Genomic DNA, 16998 nt, shown 5'->3' with positions numbered 1-16998 from the left:
TCAGGGCACGTCAGGACACGTCGGGAGCACGTCAGGGGCATGTCAGGATACGTCAGGACACACCAGGATACACCAGGGGCATGACAGGACACGTCAGGACACACCAGGGGCACGTCAGGACACGTCAGGACACACCAGGATACGCCAGGACACACCAGGATACGCCAGGACACGTCAGGACACACCAGGATGCCAGAACACGTCAGACACACCAGGACACGCCAGGACACACCAGGATACGCCAGGACACGTCAGGACACACCAGGACACGCCAGGACACACCAGCATACGCCAGGACACGCCAGACACACCAGGATACGCCAGGACACGTCAGACACACCAGGATACGCCAGGACACGTCCACACCAGGATACGCCAGGACACGTCAGGACACACAGGATACGCCAGGACACGTCAGGACACACCAGGATACGCCAGACACGTCAGGACACACCAGGACGCAGAACAAGCAGACAGGACACGTCACAGACACACCAGGACACACAGGACACACCAGGATACGCCAGACACACCAGGACACGTCAGGACACACCAGGACACGCCAGGACACACCCAGGATACACCAGAACACGTCAGGACACACCAGGACACACAGACACGTCAGGACACACCAGGACACACCAGACACTCAGACACACCAGGACACACCAGGACACGCCAGGAAGAAAGTCATCAGCAACGACGTAAAAAATTAAGAAACTGGTAAAACTAATTTAGGAAACTTACCTGGCCATCACTCCCACTCCATCGTCACTCCCACTCCACCGTCACTCCCACTCCACCGTCACTCCCACTCCACCGTCACTCCCACTCCACCGTCACTCCCACTCCACCGTCACTCCCACTCCACCGTCACTCCCACTCCATCGTCACTCCCACTCCACCGTCACTCCCACTCCACCGTCACTCCCACTCCACCGTCACTCCCACTCCACCATCACCGGCACTCCCACTCCTCAATTTATACGATACTTTTAATTGTGTAGAAGAAATTCGATATTTTTGTTTTTCATTTGTAGTCAATGATCATGTTTCTGTTAGGTAATTAATATGCAAATTAGGATGATAGAACTGTATGATTAACGAATGATAAGAGAGATAGAGATAATTACTGTATTACCATCAACGTAATATAAAAAGGACGTTTGTGTATTGTTTTAAGTTCGGTTTTAATTTCGGTTTTATCGTAAGTTCGGTTCAATTTTATGTTTGGTTTTATCTTAAGTTCGGTTCGATTTTATGTTCGGTTATATTTTATGTTTGGTTCTATCTTAAGTTCGGTTCTGGCCTCTTCATGTGGGCTGTATATCTAAAGTTGACATTTTCGGCTTTGTGAATCGCATCAAATTGTAAACAGGTTATATATATATCAGCTAAAATTAATATATACAACAGCAACACAAAGCACAGTAGCAACACAAAGAGCAGTAGCAACACAAGTCACAGTAGCAACATAAGGAGCAGTAACAGTAGCACAGTTAATAGAACCTACAGAACACGGAACCAAAATAAAACCTAGAAGATAATGTCACAAGATACTGAAAGAGGAGGGTGATAGATTTAAGTTCACAGCAGCAACAGGTAACGACGGCAAGACTACCTAGGATAATATAAACGACAAGAACAACAGTAACGCGATTGTCTAAGGCCTGGAGGATAGAGAGAGAGAGAGAGAGAGAGAGAGAGAGAGAGAGAGAGAGGGGGGGGGTTGGGAGTAGGGGTAGGGATGGGAAGCTCAGCCAACCTTTCATAATCCAAATATCGCTGACGTCTACACCATAACCTATCCCGTTTAAAGGTTGGTTAGATATGGGAGTCTGGAATATGGAAGGGAGGAATGGGAGAGAGGGAGGGAATGGGAGGGAGTGGAAGAGAGAAGGGGGAGAATAAACGAGACCTCTATCTCTCTCTCCCTTTCTATCTCTCCCCTAAATCTCTTAACACCCCCTTCCCCTTCCTCCCCATTAACACCCCCTTCCCCTTCCTCCCCATGCTAGAGAAAAGGGGAGAGGCTACTGAATGCAGATCACCATGTACTAATCACCAAACACTGGGAAAATTAATTGAAGTTTTATTTCTGTTTTTGGAATAGTCTCTCACGTGAAGAAACTGGAGGTAAATAATGCAGTAAATATTGAAAACTAGATGCTAATAACTGTTTCAGGAAAGAGGGTTCTGAAGTGGGTAAAGGGTGGCGTCTGTGACCTAGGAAAAGGATTCAGCATTTTAAATATTTGTGAGAGAGAGAGAGAGAGAGAGAGAGAGAGAGAGAGAGAGAGAGAGAGAGAGAGAGAGAGAGAGAGAGAGAGAGACCCCTTCACCACACAATAACAAAGTTTTACTACTGTACACCTGCAGTTTATAGACCTTTCACCTGGGCTTCATATTTTTCATGATTCGTGATGTAGTGACGGAGAATGTGGTTGCATGGTGTACGTTCATGTGTGCGTTACCTATTGCTTTGTGTAGTGTGTGTATGTGTGAGTGTGTTACTGTGTGTATATGTGTTACTGTATGTGTGTATGTGTGGGGGGTGTGTTTTGTTGTGTGTGTTTTAGCGAGGGTGTTTTTGTGTGTATGTATATTTAAGTCTCTGTGTATGGTATTGTTTGTCTGTGTGTACGTGTATGAGTGTACATGACTGTGTGTGTGTGTGTGTGTGTGTGTGTGTGCGCGATGGAGCTATGCAAATAAACTGTCCCAGTGGTAACAATACAAGTAAATTATTACAATCCCCAGCAGTACAATGGATCGACACATCCTAGTAATGAACCCGGACTGATACCCACACACCCCCATACACCCCAACACACCCTAACACACCCCAACACACCCCAACACACCCTAACACTCCACTCAACACACCCCAACACTCCACCAACACACCCCAACACTCCACCAACATACCCCAACAACACACCCCAACACACCCCCCAACACACCCCCCAACACACCCCCAACACACCTCTTGTCAAAAGCTCCATTCCATTTTGACAGTTGAAACATTCGTCCACTGAGTAAAAGAAATATTGACGTAAAAATGGGTCCTCACTCTGCCTGACTCTTGTCCACACACACACACACACACACACACACACACACACACACACACACACACACACCGCTACACGTTTGCATCCCGAGGTGTGTGTGTTTTGTTTGGGACGCTGTTAGAGTGTGTTGTAGGCTTGGCTTGGCTTGGCTTTACACAACACACCTGAAACACGTAATGTAGTCAGAAGCCTCTAGTTATTTTGTTACCTGTCCTAACACGCCACTAGCGATGCTTCCTGTGAGACGTACACAACACACCTCGTCGTCATTTGCATATGCAAGTTCATTAAGAACTCAAGGGGTGGAAGGTGGCTGGCAGGTGCTTGTGTCTATCTTGGTGGATGCTGGCAGCGGGAGACCAGTTAAATAATGCTTATTCTGGCCATTAAGAGAATCACACAACGTCATTAAAGAAGGTAATTAAAGACTAGGGTACGAGCCATGTATAATGAAGAGCAAAACAAATCATTTCAGCACCAAAATTAATGGAGGTAATTGATGAATAATTTAGCTATTTTTAATTCTAATAAATATGAAATACGGATTTTTTTTATAATTTGGAAAGTAGTTTTGAAAAGTAAACACTGGCAATTTTGTTTACAGCTGGAGCCATACATACATACATACATACATACATACATACATACATACATACATACATACATACATACATACATACATACAAAGCATTCAACTCATTCTGACAACACCACCTGACAATATCATAAAAAAATAACAAAAAACACTGAAATACAATAATCTTTTTTACAGTTATAAGACCAAATGATACCGACAGTCACCAATACCCCGTAGCGGCCATACACCTTCACCATTAAACAGGGAAATGCATTTATTCTGTTGTTTTAAAAGAATTCTCTGTTAGACTTCATATATCAGTAATGTTTGGCTGCTATTTTTTTTAGAGTATAAACTGACTGGAATTTTTTTTTTTAATTTAGTAGTTATGGATCATAAAATTTGGCCGGAGAGAGAGAGAGAAATTTTATTTATATTATTTTAATGTTAATATTGTTGATTACTGTGTTGAACCATCGTCGCATACTAACCAGGCTACTGAACACACACACACACACACACACACACACACACACACACACACACACACACATACACACACACACACACACACACACACACACACACACACACACACACACACGCACACACACACCACACACACACACACACACACACACACACACACACACACACACACAGGTAATCACGGTTTCATAACACTGCTTTAATGTATTCTTGTTATTATTTATGACTCACGCAAGCCAGCAGTCCAGCTATGTGTGTGTGTGTGTGTGTGTGTGTGTGTGTGTGTGTGTGTGTGTGTGTGTGTGTGTGTGTGTGTGTGTGTGTGTGTGTGTGTGTGTGTGTGTGTGTGTCCGGTATATATTATTGGCAATCAACTTTGCTGTTGTATTGTTCCCACACCTCTAACACCGCCCTTTGTTCCTCCTGACAGTCTCGGCGACACAGGGACGCGACGCCCTACATTGATGACGACTCTCACCAGCTGTGGTCGTCAGAGGCAGTGGACCTCCTGGAGGGTGAGCAGGTGGACTCTCATCTCCTGGAGCACCATGGTAAGTGGCTTCACCTGCTGTTTACCTGATGTGTGCTGCAGGTAATTCAAGGGGTTCGACTTTAATAGAATTCCAGATGGTGGTATACATACGGAGTGAGTTGTGTATACATAGGGAGTGAGTTGTGTATACATAGGGAGTGAGTTGTGTATACATAGGGAGTGAGTTGTGTATACATAGGGAGTGAGTTGTGTATACATAGGGAGTGAGTTATTAGGGGAGTGAGTTGTGTATACATAGGGAGTGAGTTGTGTATACATAGGGAGTGAGTTGTGTATACATAGGGAGTGAGTTGTGTATACATAGGGAGTGAGTTGTGTATACATAGGGAGTGAGTTGTGTATACATAGGTAGTGAGTTGTGTATACATAGGGAGTGAGTTGTGTATACATAGGGAGTGAGTTGTGTATACATAGGTAGTGAGTTGTGTATACATAGGGAGTGAGTTGTGTATACATAATGAGTTAGTTGTGTATACATAGGGAGTGAGTTGTGTATACATAATGAGTTAGTTGTGTATACATAGATAGTGAGTTGTGGTAAGATGAAGGTCGGTGAATGGAAGGAAGAGGAGGAGTGGATGACTAAGAAAATGGATAAATATAGTAAAGAACACATTATAAGGATGGGGGGGACATCCACACACACACACACACACACACACACACACTATTGAGGTCAGATACCTGGCAATCAGGAAAGAGTGAAAAATTAATTGGCTGTACATTATAAATATTATGACTCAAAGGCTTGGGATAAGTACAGCTGGGGGGGGAGGGAGGGGAGGAGGGGTGAGGGGAGGGGTGTGTGTGTGTGTGTGTGTGTGTGTGTGTGTGTGTGTGTGTGTGTGTGTGTGTGTGTGTGTGTGTGTGTGTGTGTGTGTGTGTGTGTGTGTGTGTGTGTGTGTGTGTGTGTGTGTAAAAGCTAACAAAACACAGCTAAAAATAATAAACACTTACGTTGTTTTGTCTTCCTGGCAGATCCATGTCAAGCTCATTTCTGTGAACGAGGTCGCGTGTGTCGTCTGGATCACATGAGCGAGCCACAGTGTGAGTGCCAACCCTTCTGCTCCAGGCACCGTAAGCTGGTCTGTGGCACCGATGGTCGCCTCTACCTCAACCACTGTGAGTTACATCGCGCCGCATGCGTCACAGGAGCCAAAATCCACATTGACAGAAGCCGGAAATGTTTCAGAAAAGGTGAGATATTTAGTTTACGTTTCAGAAATGGTGACCTTTAAAACACCTGTGACTGTCTGCTTGAGGTCATGTCTCAGAAGATGTCAACAAATCCTTAAGGGAGAAATAACTTAATACCTAAACCTTCTTAATAAACAATAATATCTCCTATCAGACACACAAACATACAGACACATAATTTACCTAAAAAAAAAAAAAAAAAAAAAAAATCATGTTTCCCAGTTCATCTTCGTCAGGAAATGAAGAGAGCTTTGAGTTATTCCTCCACTGGGTGACTTTTGGGGGGAGTTTATTAACGAATGGCGGTGTTGACGGCAGGAAGCAGGTCCTCGGGGTATATCTGTCGATGTAGTGGCAAAAAGAGTGAATATTAATGGTGCTTGCGTCTGAAAATTAAAGGTGTGTTGCCAGGCCGACCACGATGTCCTGCATATGTGAGAGGTGAACGAGAGAGAGAGAGAGAGAGAGAGAGAGAGAGAGAGAGAGAGAGAGAGAGGACCAAAATAAGAAAATATACTGAAAATAACTCTCGAAATGGGTTGAAGAATTATCTCCGGATTATAAAACAGAAATGACAGAAAAATAAAATCCGTTCCAGGTACACGAAGAGCGAAGGTTAGTTACATATAAAAGAGTATTGCTCACCTCCAACCTGTATTATTATTAGAGAAATGATTAAATACCTCTACTATTACCCACCAGGAATTATTAATCTAACCATTCCTAAGATTCCCACCTGAGGCTCTTGACAAAGGTGGGAATATTCTTTTATAAGTAGTAATATTAAGGACTATGTAAATATTGTATTTTTATGCGATATATTTAATTATTTACTAAAGCAGAGTGATATTTCCATCTTTCCTCTTTTGTTTACATAAAAAATCATCAACACATACGTCCATCACAACAGAGTGTTATGAGGTATATGGACCTTTTACCTTTAAGGAACGCCAGCTTAGATTCAAGGGTGTGTTCAAGAGTGTGAGGTACTTATTTACCGACCCAAACACACATGGGTGCTACTGACTTGTCTGCTGAGGCTTGGTACTGTACCTACCTGAGAGAGAGTTGGTCAGTTCTGTTGTGAAAGTTGAGTGTTTATGCCGGGTGAGTCGTGATGTATGTATGTATGTATGTATGTATGGTCGCTAATATATATTAATGCCGGTTTACACTAAAGAAGTCACACTAGTACTTTTGGAGTCAAGCTTCCTATTTTCTATTTGTTTTTCACGAGTCGTCACATTTCCCAGAGCGTATCACACTCAGAAGACACTGATCATTTTTCCCTGATTGGTTAGTGCTGATTTCCTTGATCAAGTCATTATCTATATTCGCTAATGAGGATAGTTATATAAAGTAAACTATCGTCTATTGAGTCACGTGAAATAATAATACTAAATTTTAAAAGTATTCTAAGGGATTTTTTTGTACTGATAATATTCTTAATTACATCTGATATGTTTCTACTGTAATGACCATCAGAATAATTCCAATGCTTTAAAGACGCCAATTACGTCATTCTTATAGTTTATTAAAGACCTTTGAGGTTTTATTATTAATATTGAATTTACTGAACTCTTTTATTTCATTGATTTTCAGTTTCAAGACGAATTTTTCTTTCGACTTAAAAAACAAACTGACCTCATATATATTTATTTAATTATTCGGTTTTCCATTTTGAATTGTGGCCCTTCATTGTAAATTGGACCATTAAGTGTGGCCCACATCACACATTAGACCATTAAATGTGGCCCACATCACACATTAAGACCATTTAAGTGGCCCCGGGACCATGGACCCCCGGGTTCCAAGCTAAAGCCACAAAGACTTGATTGTGTGGCTTATTTACAGTTCCCTTCACTACCTCGTTTACAGAGAGTCGACACAGTCCCCTTCACTAGTGCGTTTACAGGGGGTCGTCAGGTTTAGTGCAGTGTGGCAGCCTTGTGTTTGTTTACATTCGACAATAGAAAACTCACAACAGAAAACAATATGGAATAAAATTGAAACATTAAAACAAATATCTCAATGTACTGATTTGTGGAATGTTTATATGATGACCCCATGTAAATGCACTAGTGAAGGGGACTGTGACGACCCCCTGTAAATGCACAAGTGAAGGGGACTGTGACGACCCCCTGTAAACGCACTAGTGAAGGGGACTGTGACGACCCCCTGTAAACGCACTAGTGAAGGGGACTGTGACGACCCCCTGTAAACGCACTAGTGAAGGGGACTGTACATTAAATACAGATACGAGTTAGTTATCTTTTACTTATATAAACTATCTGAATATTGCGGCAGATCTGAGGTAGAAGATAACTGGTAATAAGTTGAGAAATTTCAAGCTATTTTTGTCACAGCCTGAAGGAAGAAAATCAAATTAGTCTTTCAAAGGATAAACTGTTTTAGTTCAACAGTTTCAACAACAATGTTAGAAATGATCAGGTAAATCATTTATATGAATAAGAGGAAATCATAAACTCCCGGAGATTATATATTAGGAAATTCTCAAACATGACAATAAATATTTTAGATTTGCTTCAACTAAAACACAATTCTCGTTCTCGTGGTTGTTGGAGCATTTTAATTACATTTATCTAACTAACTACTCACCACTATTTTAAAATGTTGACCCAGATCCTTAACCAACATGCTCAGGGTAACCTTTACACGATTAATTATCTGGCTTCAATGTTTTATACTTCGACTAATTAGATTTAATTAATGACTTGACATAATTAAATACATATAGAGTATTTAAAACGTCAATTACGTTGTGGCCGTCAGTTTAACTTAACACAAAATGCCGTGTGCCTCTCTGAAAATGCCTTACCTATTACAGACCCTGAATCAGGATCTGCGTTTGAAATGTTGAAATTCTGATAAATAATTGTCCTGATTACTAGAATAACATTTAATTATCAGAATTTCATCTTTTTGGCTACTGGTACTTAATCTGAGCCTCGAGGTTGATTGATTGTAGCAGCCTGTGGCCATCTGACGCTGAGCTGAGTCGAGGATGACCTATACGGAGATTTAAAAAAATAAATTCACACAAAAAAGTAAAATTTTGTTAGAAGTCTCAATATGGTTACTCAACATGTTAATTAAAAGGTCCTACCTCCCCCTCCCCCTCGCTCCTTCCCCTTTCCTCTTCCCCCTCCCACCTTTCCCTTTCCCCTCCCACTCCATCACGTCGCCTCTTAATGGTAATCTTCCACAAAACTCGGAGACTCAAATTTATTCTTCCTCATCCCGGTAATAAGATCTCAACCCGAGACTTTACTGGTGGCATCAGCCTAACTCATGAGCCGGGTGACGTAGGTTATGACTTGGGACACCTTCGGTCTAGTCCTCCTCGGTCTCCTGCTCGGTCTCCTGCTTAGTCTCCTCCTCGGTCTGGTGGTGGGGGGGGGGGGTGATCAGAACAAAGTCGGTCCCTCGTCTCGTCACAACCTCATTACACTGTCGTAAACGTGTCAGGATCAACTAGACCTGATCAAATATTATGCTCACTTAAACGGGGCCAGAATCCTGCTGGATCCCCAAAACTTCGTAATGTTAAGAGATTTATTTATTTTTAATCCGTCGTAAAATGTCATAAAACAATGCATTTATTTTATTTATTTATTTTATTTATTTAGTAATTTACACCTGAGTTTTGGAGCAATATCGATGATTTGTTTGTTTTTTGTTGTGTTTGAGAATAATTAGAGAGATGAGGTGTAGGTTAGAGATAGAGAGATAAGGTGTAGGTTAGAGATAGAGAGATAAGGTGTAGGTTAGAGATAGAGAGATAAGGTGTAGGTTAGAGATAGAGAGATAAGGTGTAGGTTAGAGATAGAAAGATAAGGTGTAGGTTAGAGACAGAGATAAGGTGTAGGTTAGAGATGAGAGATAGGTGTGGGTTAGAGATGAGATAAGGTGTAGGTTAGAGATAGAAAAGATAGGTGTGGAGTTGAGATGGCTGGAGTTAGCGGGTTGAGAATGAGAGAATAAGGTGTGGGTTGGGGCAGAGATAAGGTGTAGGTTAGAGATAGAGAGATAAGGTGTAGGTTAGAGATAGAGAGATAAGGTGTAGGTTAGAGATAGAGAGATAAGGTGTAGGTTAGAGATAGAAAGATAAGGTGTAGGTTAGAGACAGAGAGATAAGGGAGGGTTCACATGTAGGTATCTGTGTGAGTGTGGCTGTTGTTGTGGCCTATCTCTCATGATTTGTTGTTGTCTGAAGACCAATCCTGCCTCCAGCATATCGTGAGTGAGTGAGTTAGCGAGTAAGCGAGTGAGTGAGTGAGTGAGTGAGTGAGTATATTAAAAACCACCCACGCCTCCACGCTCACGCCCACATCTTCGCCAGCAGGTCTTATGCCTATCACCTGGGACAACTCTCCCACGCCCGCCACGCCCGCGCCAGCCCTCGAGGATGACGATGACCCCGCCCTTACCCAACTGAACACCCTCATCCGTGACGACCTAACACAGGTGCAGGAGAGAGAACTTTTTACCTTTTATTTTGTTCAGGAAAATTTAAGATAATTATAACAATAACTAGATTTTAAACAGTGATAATTATGAAGACTCCACTAGAGAATTTTATAGTAGAAGTAGTAGTAGTAGTAGTAGTAGTAGTAGTAGTAGTAATAATAAAATTGACAAATGCTCTGAAATACTCACAATAAATAATTAACACCTTATTAATAACATTCTAACTTGAAAACGTCACCTAAAGTATTCTTATCACATCACATAAGATAACACTTAAACACAACACTAAAGGCTAACACTTGAACACAACACTAAAGGCTAACACTTGAACACAACACTAAAGGCTAACACTTGATTATTAAACAGGGAGGAGGAGCTGTGTTAACGACTCGACCTCCAATGGAAGAGGAGATGGAAGAGGAGGAGGCCACGAAGATGGAGATGGAACAGGAGGCCAACCAGGAACAGGATAACAAGGTCGTCTCAGGTAGTCCTTGTACCATGCAGCAGTACGAGCTACTTAAGGTGAGGCTCTTACAGGTGACGAAGAATACTAGTGTTCGTCCAGTCTTCTGACGAGTTGTAAAGGATCATTAGTCCTCAGATTAGCACACAAAATATAACCTGACCTGACCTAACCTGACCTCACCTGACCTGACCTCACCTGACTTGACCTCACCTGACCTCACCTTACCTCACCTCACCTGACCTGACCTCACTTCACCTCACCTCACCTAACTTAACCTAACCTAATCTACATCTACCTTAACCTAATCAAACATAACCTTATCTATCTCCAACTACTTGTCAACCAACCAACATAAGTCATTAGTAATACTCTTTAAGAAACTTCTAATAACTTCTTGGCAATTATGGATCATCGCGTAGCTCCCACTAACTACCAGTGCCAATTATTAAAAATGTCCTTCCACAAATTTAACACATTTTCATAGATAATTTGTAATACTTATCAACGGATTATTATCAATTATTAGTAGTTATCAATGCATAAAATATTAACATATGCCACCATTAAATATCTTGTAAATTATCGGTATAAAATAGATTATTAATACCTCACTAATGACAGTATAAACTTGGGTCCAAATCTAATAAATTATCACATATCACAAATCATCGGTATAAATTATTACCTAAGTTGAGTAATTTGTCAAGAAAATTATCTTCCTCGCGTTATTGAAATGTTCTCTCTTTAGTCGCCATTGTCGCCATCGTCACCATTGTCACCACTGTCATGTTTACAAAGTTTATAGATTAATTATTAACCAAGACGAATTTGTTTTTGTTTCTGTTTAGTATTTATAGCACTAGAAAACCACACACACACACACACACACACACACACACACACACACACACACACACACACACACACGTCAGCCAGTCAGTCAGTCAGTATCAAAGAACTGACAAACTACAGTCCCTGGTCCTGTTTCCCCATCCACCGTTGAAGAGGAGAGTGTAATTTGACTAATCTACCATCATTGGGTTTGTAATAGTCACTACTGAAGCGAGGGACACGTCGAGCACCAGGAGGCTGGAGGAGGAAGCCAAAACTGGGAAATCACAGAACATTGCAGTCATTCCCATTGATTGATTGCAGCTTCCTGATCGTTATTGCAGGCGTGTGTTGAGGGTGAAGTGAATGTATACACTGTTGCACGGCTGGAGAAGTTGTAGAGGTGGCCGAGTGGATACAATACTCCTAGTCTACCCAGCTGTAAATGTGTACCTAAATTTACAGTTGGGGATGTGAGGGTGGTTGAGTACAGTACCGGTCATGTTGCCTCCTTGTGTACTGAAGGTTTAGTATACAGTGTTGAGACATTTGCCTCTGTCTACCCAGCAGGAATTACGAACCTGGATGTTAATCAATTTGCGGATCGTATTCCGGGGTAATGGTTTGCCAGTGCAGTTGGCGAGTTGTCCGGTCTTCTCGGACTCTTCCTTGACACTGGGTCATGCAACTTAGGGTGTGGTTGTTGTTTTGGCGACTGCTTCTACACCTTAAACAAATTCACGCCTAGTTGGCCCTTGGGAGATGCTCTCTCTCTCTCTCTCTCTCTCTCTCTCTCTCTCTCTCTCTCTCTCTCTCTCTCTCCATAAGATACAACTTCCGTGTAGGATGTGATGGTTTGTTGGTCCTTTACGCTACACGCTGAAGGATACACAAGGATGCTTGGCTGCTCCTTTGTGTTACACTCGCTGATATACAACTGTCGTAAGGAAGGAAGGAAGGAAGGAAGGATTCGCATTAACAACAAACTAACATTAATAGACTGAAACTTTTATCCCAAGAATATAGTAATGTTGAGACCTAACCTGACCTGACCTGTAAAACAAATATAAGTTTTCCCTCCCCTCCTCCCCCTACCATCCCCCCCCCCTCCCCTCCTCCCCTACCTCCTCCTCCCCTACCATCCCACCCTATACCTCCCCTGCTCTCCCCTTCCATCCTCTCCTCCATACCCTCCCCTCCTCCCCTACCATCCCCTCACTCCCCTACCCTCCCCTCTCCCCTACCCTCCCTCCTCCCCCCCTAATCACCCCCTCCTGTACCCACCATCCCTCTCCTCCCTTGCCCTCCCCTCCTCCCTACCATCCCCTCTCCCTACCTCCCCTCCTCCCCCTCCCTCCCTCCCCCATCCCCTCCTCCCCCTCCCTCCTTCCCCTACCATCCTCTCCTCCTTACCCTCCCCTCCTCCCCCCCTACCATCCCCTCCTCTCCCCTACCACCCCCTCCTCCCCTACCCTCCCCTCCCCCCTACCATCCCTCCTCCCCCCTACCCTCCCCTCCCTCCCCTACCATCCCCTCCCTCCCCCACCCTCCCCTCCTCCCCTACCCTCCCCTCCTCCCCCCCTAATCACCCCCCCTCCTCCCCCCTAATCACCCCTCCTCCCCCCCCCCATCCCTCTCCTCCCTTACCCCCTCCCCTCCTCCCCTACCATCCCCTCTTTCCCCTCCCCTCCTCCCCTACCCTCCCCTCTCCCCCACCCCCTCCTGCCCTACATCCCCACCTCCTCCCCTACCATCCTCCTCCATTCCCCTCCCCTCCTCCCCCCCTCCTAATCCACCCCCCCTCCTGTACCCTACCATCCCCTCCTCTCTACCACCCCCTCCTCCCCCACCATCTCCTCCTCTCCACCATCCCCTCCTCACCCCTCTCCACCTTCAGTTTACAACACTCACACATAGCCACTCTCGCACAGTAGCCAGCACCTTTCACACCCTCTACACTACCATGATGTAGAGAAGAAGAATGGTAGTGTGTCTGACTGCACCATTACCATACAAGTGAGGTATAGAACAGATGCTTGGTTCAACACGAGAGAACGGGCGGATGGGAAGCTTTTATCCTAGTGAGAATATTTCCTCCTCTGACATAATATTCTTTTAATATTTCTAACTATTTAAAGAAGATTTTTGGTTCTGTGTTAAAAAAAAAATCAAAATCATTTACGTCAAGAATGAGCAAGAAATAAAATGTCGTGTGTATGTTGGTGGTCAATTTGTCTGAGTGGATGTACGTGTTATATTTTTTTTAGGGTTTGTTTACATAGGAATTGGTTTAGATCATGTGGGTAACACCTCGGGGTTTAGGGTTTATCGTGGTGTGTGGGACGGGTTTATGTGTGTTTGTGAGTGAGCTCTTGGCCTCTCCCTATAGTTGTAAACAAGGGCTTTGTGTGAGTGAGTGAGTGAGTGAGTGAGTGAGTCCCTTCCTTCCTTCCTTTGTCATCGACTGGGTAAGGAAGGAAGAATCACAAGGGATGAAAGAAGGAGAGAAAAATGGAAAGAGGTGGAGGGAAGGAGAGAGATAGCAGAGAGAGTGAGATGGAGACAAAGAGATATAAAGAGAATTAAAAAGGTTAATGAATAAGAGAGAGATAAGAGAGAGAGAGAGATGGAGGGGGGAGGGGGTATCTCACCTCATCGACGCTCTCAGGGCATCCTCTCCCCCCTCCTCCCTCCCCTACCCCCTCCCCTACCCCTCCCCAACCGAGATTAAGTGAGAAACTGCGTGAGAGGAAAAATAAATTCACTTAAGAGGTTAAGAATAAAGAGAGACTCCTTCCCTCCCACCTCCTTCCCCTTCCATCCCTCCCCCTTCCCTTCCCCCCTCCCACTCTCCTTTTTCCCTCTCCCTCCTCCTCCCTTCCACCTTAATAAAAAGAAGAATAACGATATGGGAAGAGGAGACATAAATACGCATAAAATGACACAAGAATTTAAACTTCTGATGAAAGGTTAGGAAAAAAAATCCCATTATATCGAATACCCATAAAAAAAAGTATCCACAAAAGGCCTAAACTTCAAAAAAAATCACCATCATTACCCCAAAAGACTTTATCCAGCACAGTTTCGATTTACGATGGAAAAGAGTATTTCTTACCATCGTCATCCGGGGTTAATTAATTGTTTCCTGTTCCTTGATGGTGTCGTAAAGGATCCTCATATACAGTAAACTTGAAGGGACTCTATACAGGTGTGTGTGTGTGTGTGTGTGTGTGTGTGTGTGTGTGTGTGTGTGTGTGTGTGTGTGTGTGTGTGTGTGTGTGTGTGTGTGTGTGTGTGTGTGTGTCGTTTATGTGTAAGGACAGACTTAGTGATGGTAAGTGAGGAAGTAAATATTGGATTTACCTTCAGTTTCTGCCTTTAAATTTGATAAACGTCTTGAGAAGCAAATACCGATTTCCTTTTTTTTTTCCTGTTTTTTTTTTTTTGGTGTATTGTGTTATTTAGTTTCTCTGGCCATAGATATACAACTGGGCCATAGTTTTATACTTTGGGCCATGGTTTTACTCTCCTAGGGCCATAGTTGTATCCTCCCCGGGCCATAATGTCATAATTTCGTGTCAATGGTACCAGGACTCTGTCAATAGTGTCGAATTTCCCAAGTAATCACACGTAATTCACCTGTTCAAAGTGTTCCTCACATTACCTGTGCACCTGGAGGCTACAGTCATGATCTCATTAGTGAAGGTGTGTGAATTATTGGCCTGGCATGAAGGTCTTTACTGATACATTGTTATTGTGTGTTTGTGTGAGGGAGAGAGGGGGATAGAAGAAGCAGAGAGAGACAGAAGAAACAGAAGAGAAATGAGAATGACGAGAAATATAAGAGAAAAAAATCATAAACAGAATGACTAATAAAAAAATACTCGTGAAAATAAAACAACTGACCCTAAAAACAAACTAATAACAAAAAACAAAAATGGCACAGTAATACAACAGGTAAACTTGGAACTTAATGAACAAAAAATTGAACAGGATGAACTCAGGTGAGGTTGAGAATAAATAGAGGAAGAAAGATTGGAAATTAGTTTAATGGAAATGCCTCGTCGGAGTGAAGTTGAGTCAGAAATAGATGGCAGGCGTATTTTGAAGACTTACTGAATATCCCAGATGACAGCGCGCCGAGGAATAGTCGATTTAGGGCGTGATGGAAGAATGCTGGGTGTGAGAGAGAGAGAGAGAGAGGGGGAGGGGGTATAAAGAGAGAAGGAAGGAAGAAAGAGAGAACGAAAGAGAGAGAGAAAGGATGATAGAGGAAAGAAAGGAGAGAGAGAGAGAGGAAGGATAGGGGAGAGAAAAGAAAAAGGGAGAGAGAGAGAGAGAGAGGGGGAGGGGGTATAAAGAGAGAAGGAAGGAAGAAAGAGAGAACGAAAGAGAGAGAGAAAGGATGATAGAGAGAAAAGAAAGTGAGAGAGAGAGAGAGGAAGATAGAGAGAAAAGAAAGTGAGAGAGAGAGAGAGAGAGAGAGAGAGAGAGAGAGAGAGAGAGAGAGAGAGAGTGCCTAGCATGCTACTGAAAGCAGATGAGATTAGGAGGCGTGCTGTCTATCTCTCTGTCTGTCTGTCTGTCTATCTGGATCACATATTACCATAGCGCCTTTCTCTTACCCCTCACACAAAATATATTAGTACTACCTTCAGAATATACCCAATATACCATGCTCAGAGTATACCCAATATAAAGAATATCCTCAATATACAGCATAACACCTAACATACTACCCTCCCAGTATACACAAAATATATCACATATTCAGAAAAGTTCCAATATTGAGTCAACAAGATGAGGAAAGGAGAGGGGAAGGGGAGGTCAGAACGTATTATTTACATGAATCAGGAGAGCCACTAAAAGCATTGAAATAATTGCATCAAAGAGCATTGTGCTTTTAAGTGGTAGAGTGATTGAGGTAATATAGAGGTAACGTCAAAGGTAGGGATGAGGAGAAATGTTTGTTTACGGACCGTGAGTGGGTGTAAGGGAGGGTTACAGTGCTTTCTTGTATATTCGTCTGTGGACAGGTGAGATGTGGGTTTATACCTGTGTGTATATACCACCTGTACATGATGTTGATGATGATGATGATGATGATGATGAGTATTACAGGTGAAAGAGGAAAGTCAGGAGAGGTGAGTGTGTGTGTGGCGTATTGTGTGTGTGTGTGTGTGTGTGTGTGTGTGTGTGTGTGTGTGTGTGTGTGTGTGTGTGTGTGTGTGTGTGAGGAACTATGTTATGAATTCTCAGGTACTCGGCTCGAAGAGGAAGACAGAATATATGTTTGTTAGGGAATTATTATTATTGT

At 43.1% G+C, this 16998-nt stretch overlaps 1 protein-coding gene across 5 annotated transcripts in view; it reads left to right on the top strand.

The window, feature by feature from the left end:
• The window catches only part of LOC121853207 (follistatin-related protein 5-like), a 67133-nt gene that overhangs the window by 25397 nt on the left and 24738 nt on the right, over nt 1-16998 (top strand). For 4 of the 5 annotated variants that reach the window (XM_042347197.1, XM_042347196.1, XM_042347195.1 and 1 more), the window contains exons 2-5: nt 4571-4691; nt 5672-5890; nt 10254-10378; nt 10748-10906. In XM_042347197.1, the coding sequence (XP_042203131.1) occupies nt 4571-4691; nt 5672-5890; nt 10254-10378; nt 10748-10906 (624 nt within the window). The remainder of the gene's footprint in view (nt 1-4570; nt 4692-5671; nt 5891-10253; nt 10379-10747; nt 10907-16998) is intronic. The other variant, XM_042347193.1, reaches the window with a different exon arrangement.

Source organism: Homarus americanus, unplaced genomic scaffold (assembly GCF_018991925.1).
Source record: "Homarus americanus isolate GMGI-L3 unplaced genomic scaffold, GMGI_Hamer_2.0 scaffold32871, whole genome shotgun sequence".
Lineage (NCBI taxonomy): Eukaryota > Metazoa > Arthropoda > Malacostraca > Decapoda > Nephropidae > Homarus > Homarus americanus.
This window is presented reverse-complemented; position numbering and strand designations above follow the sequence as displayed.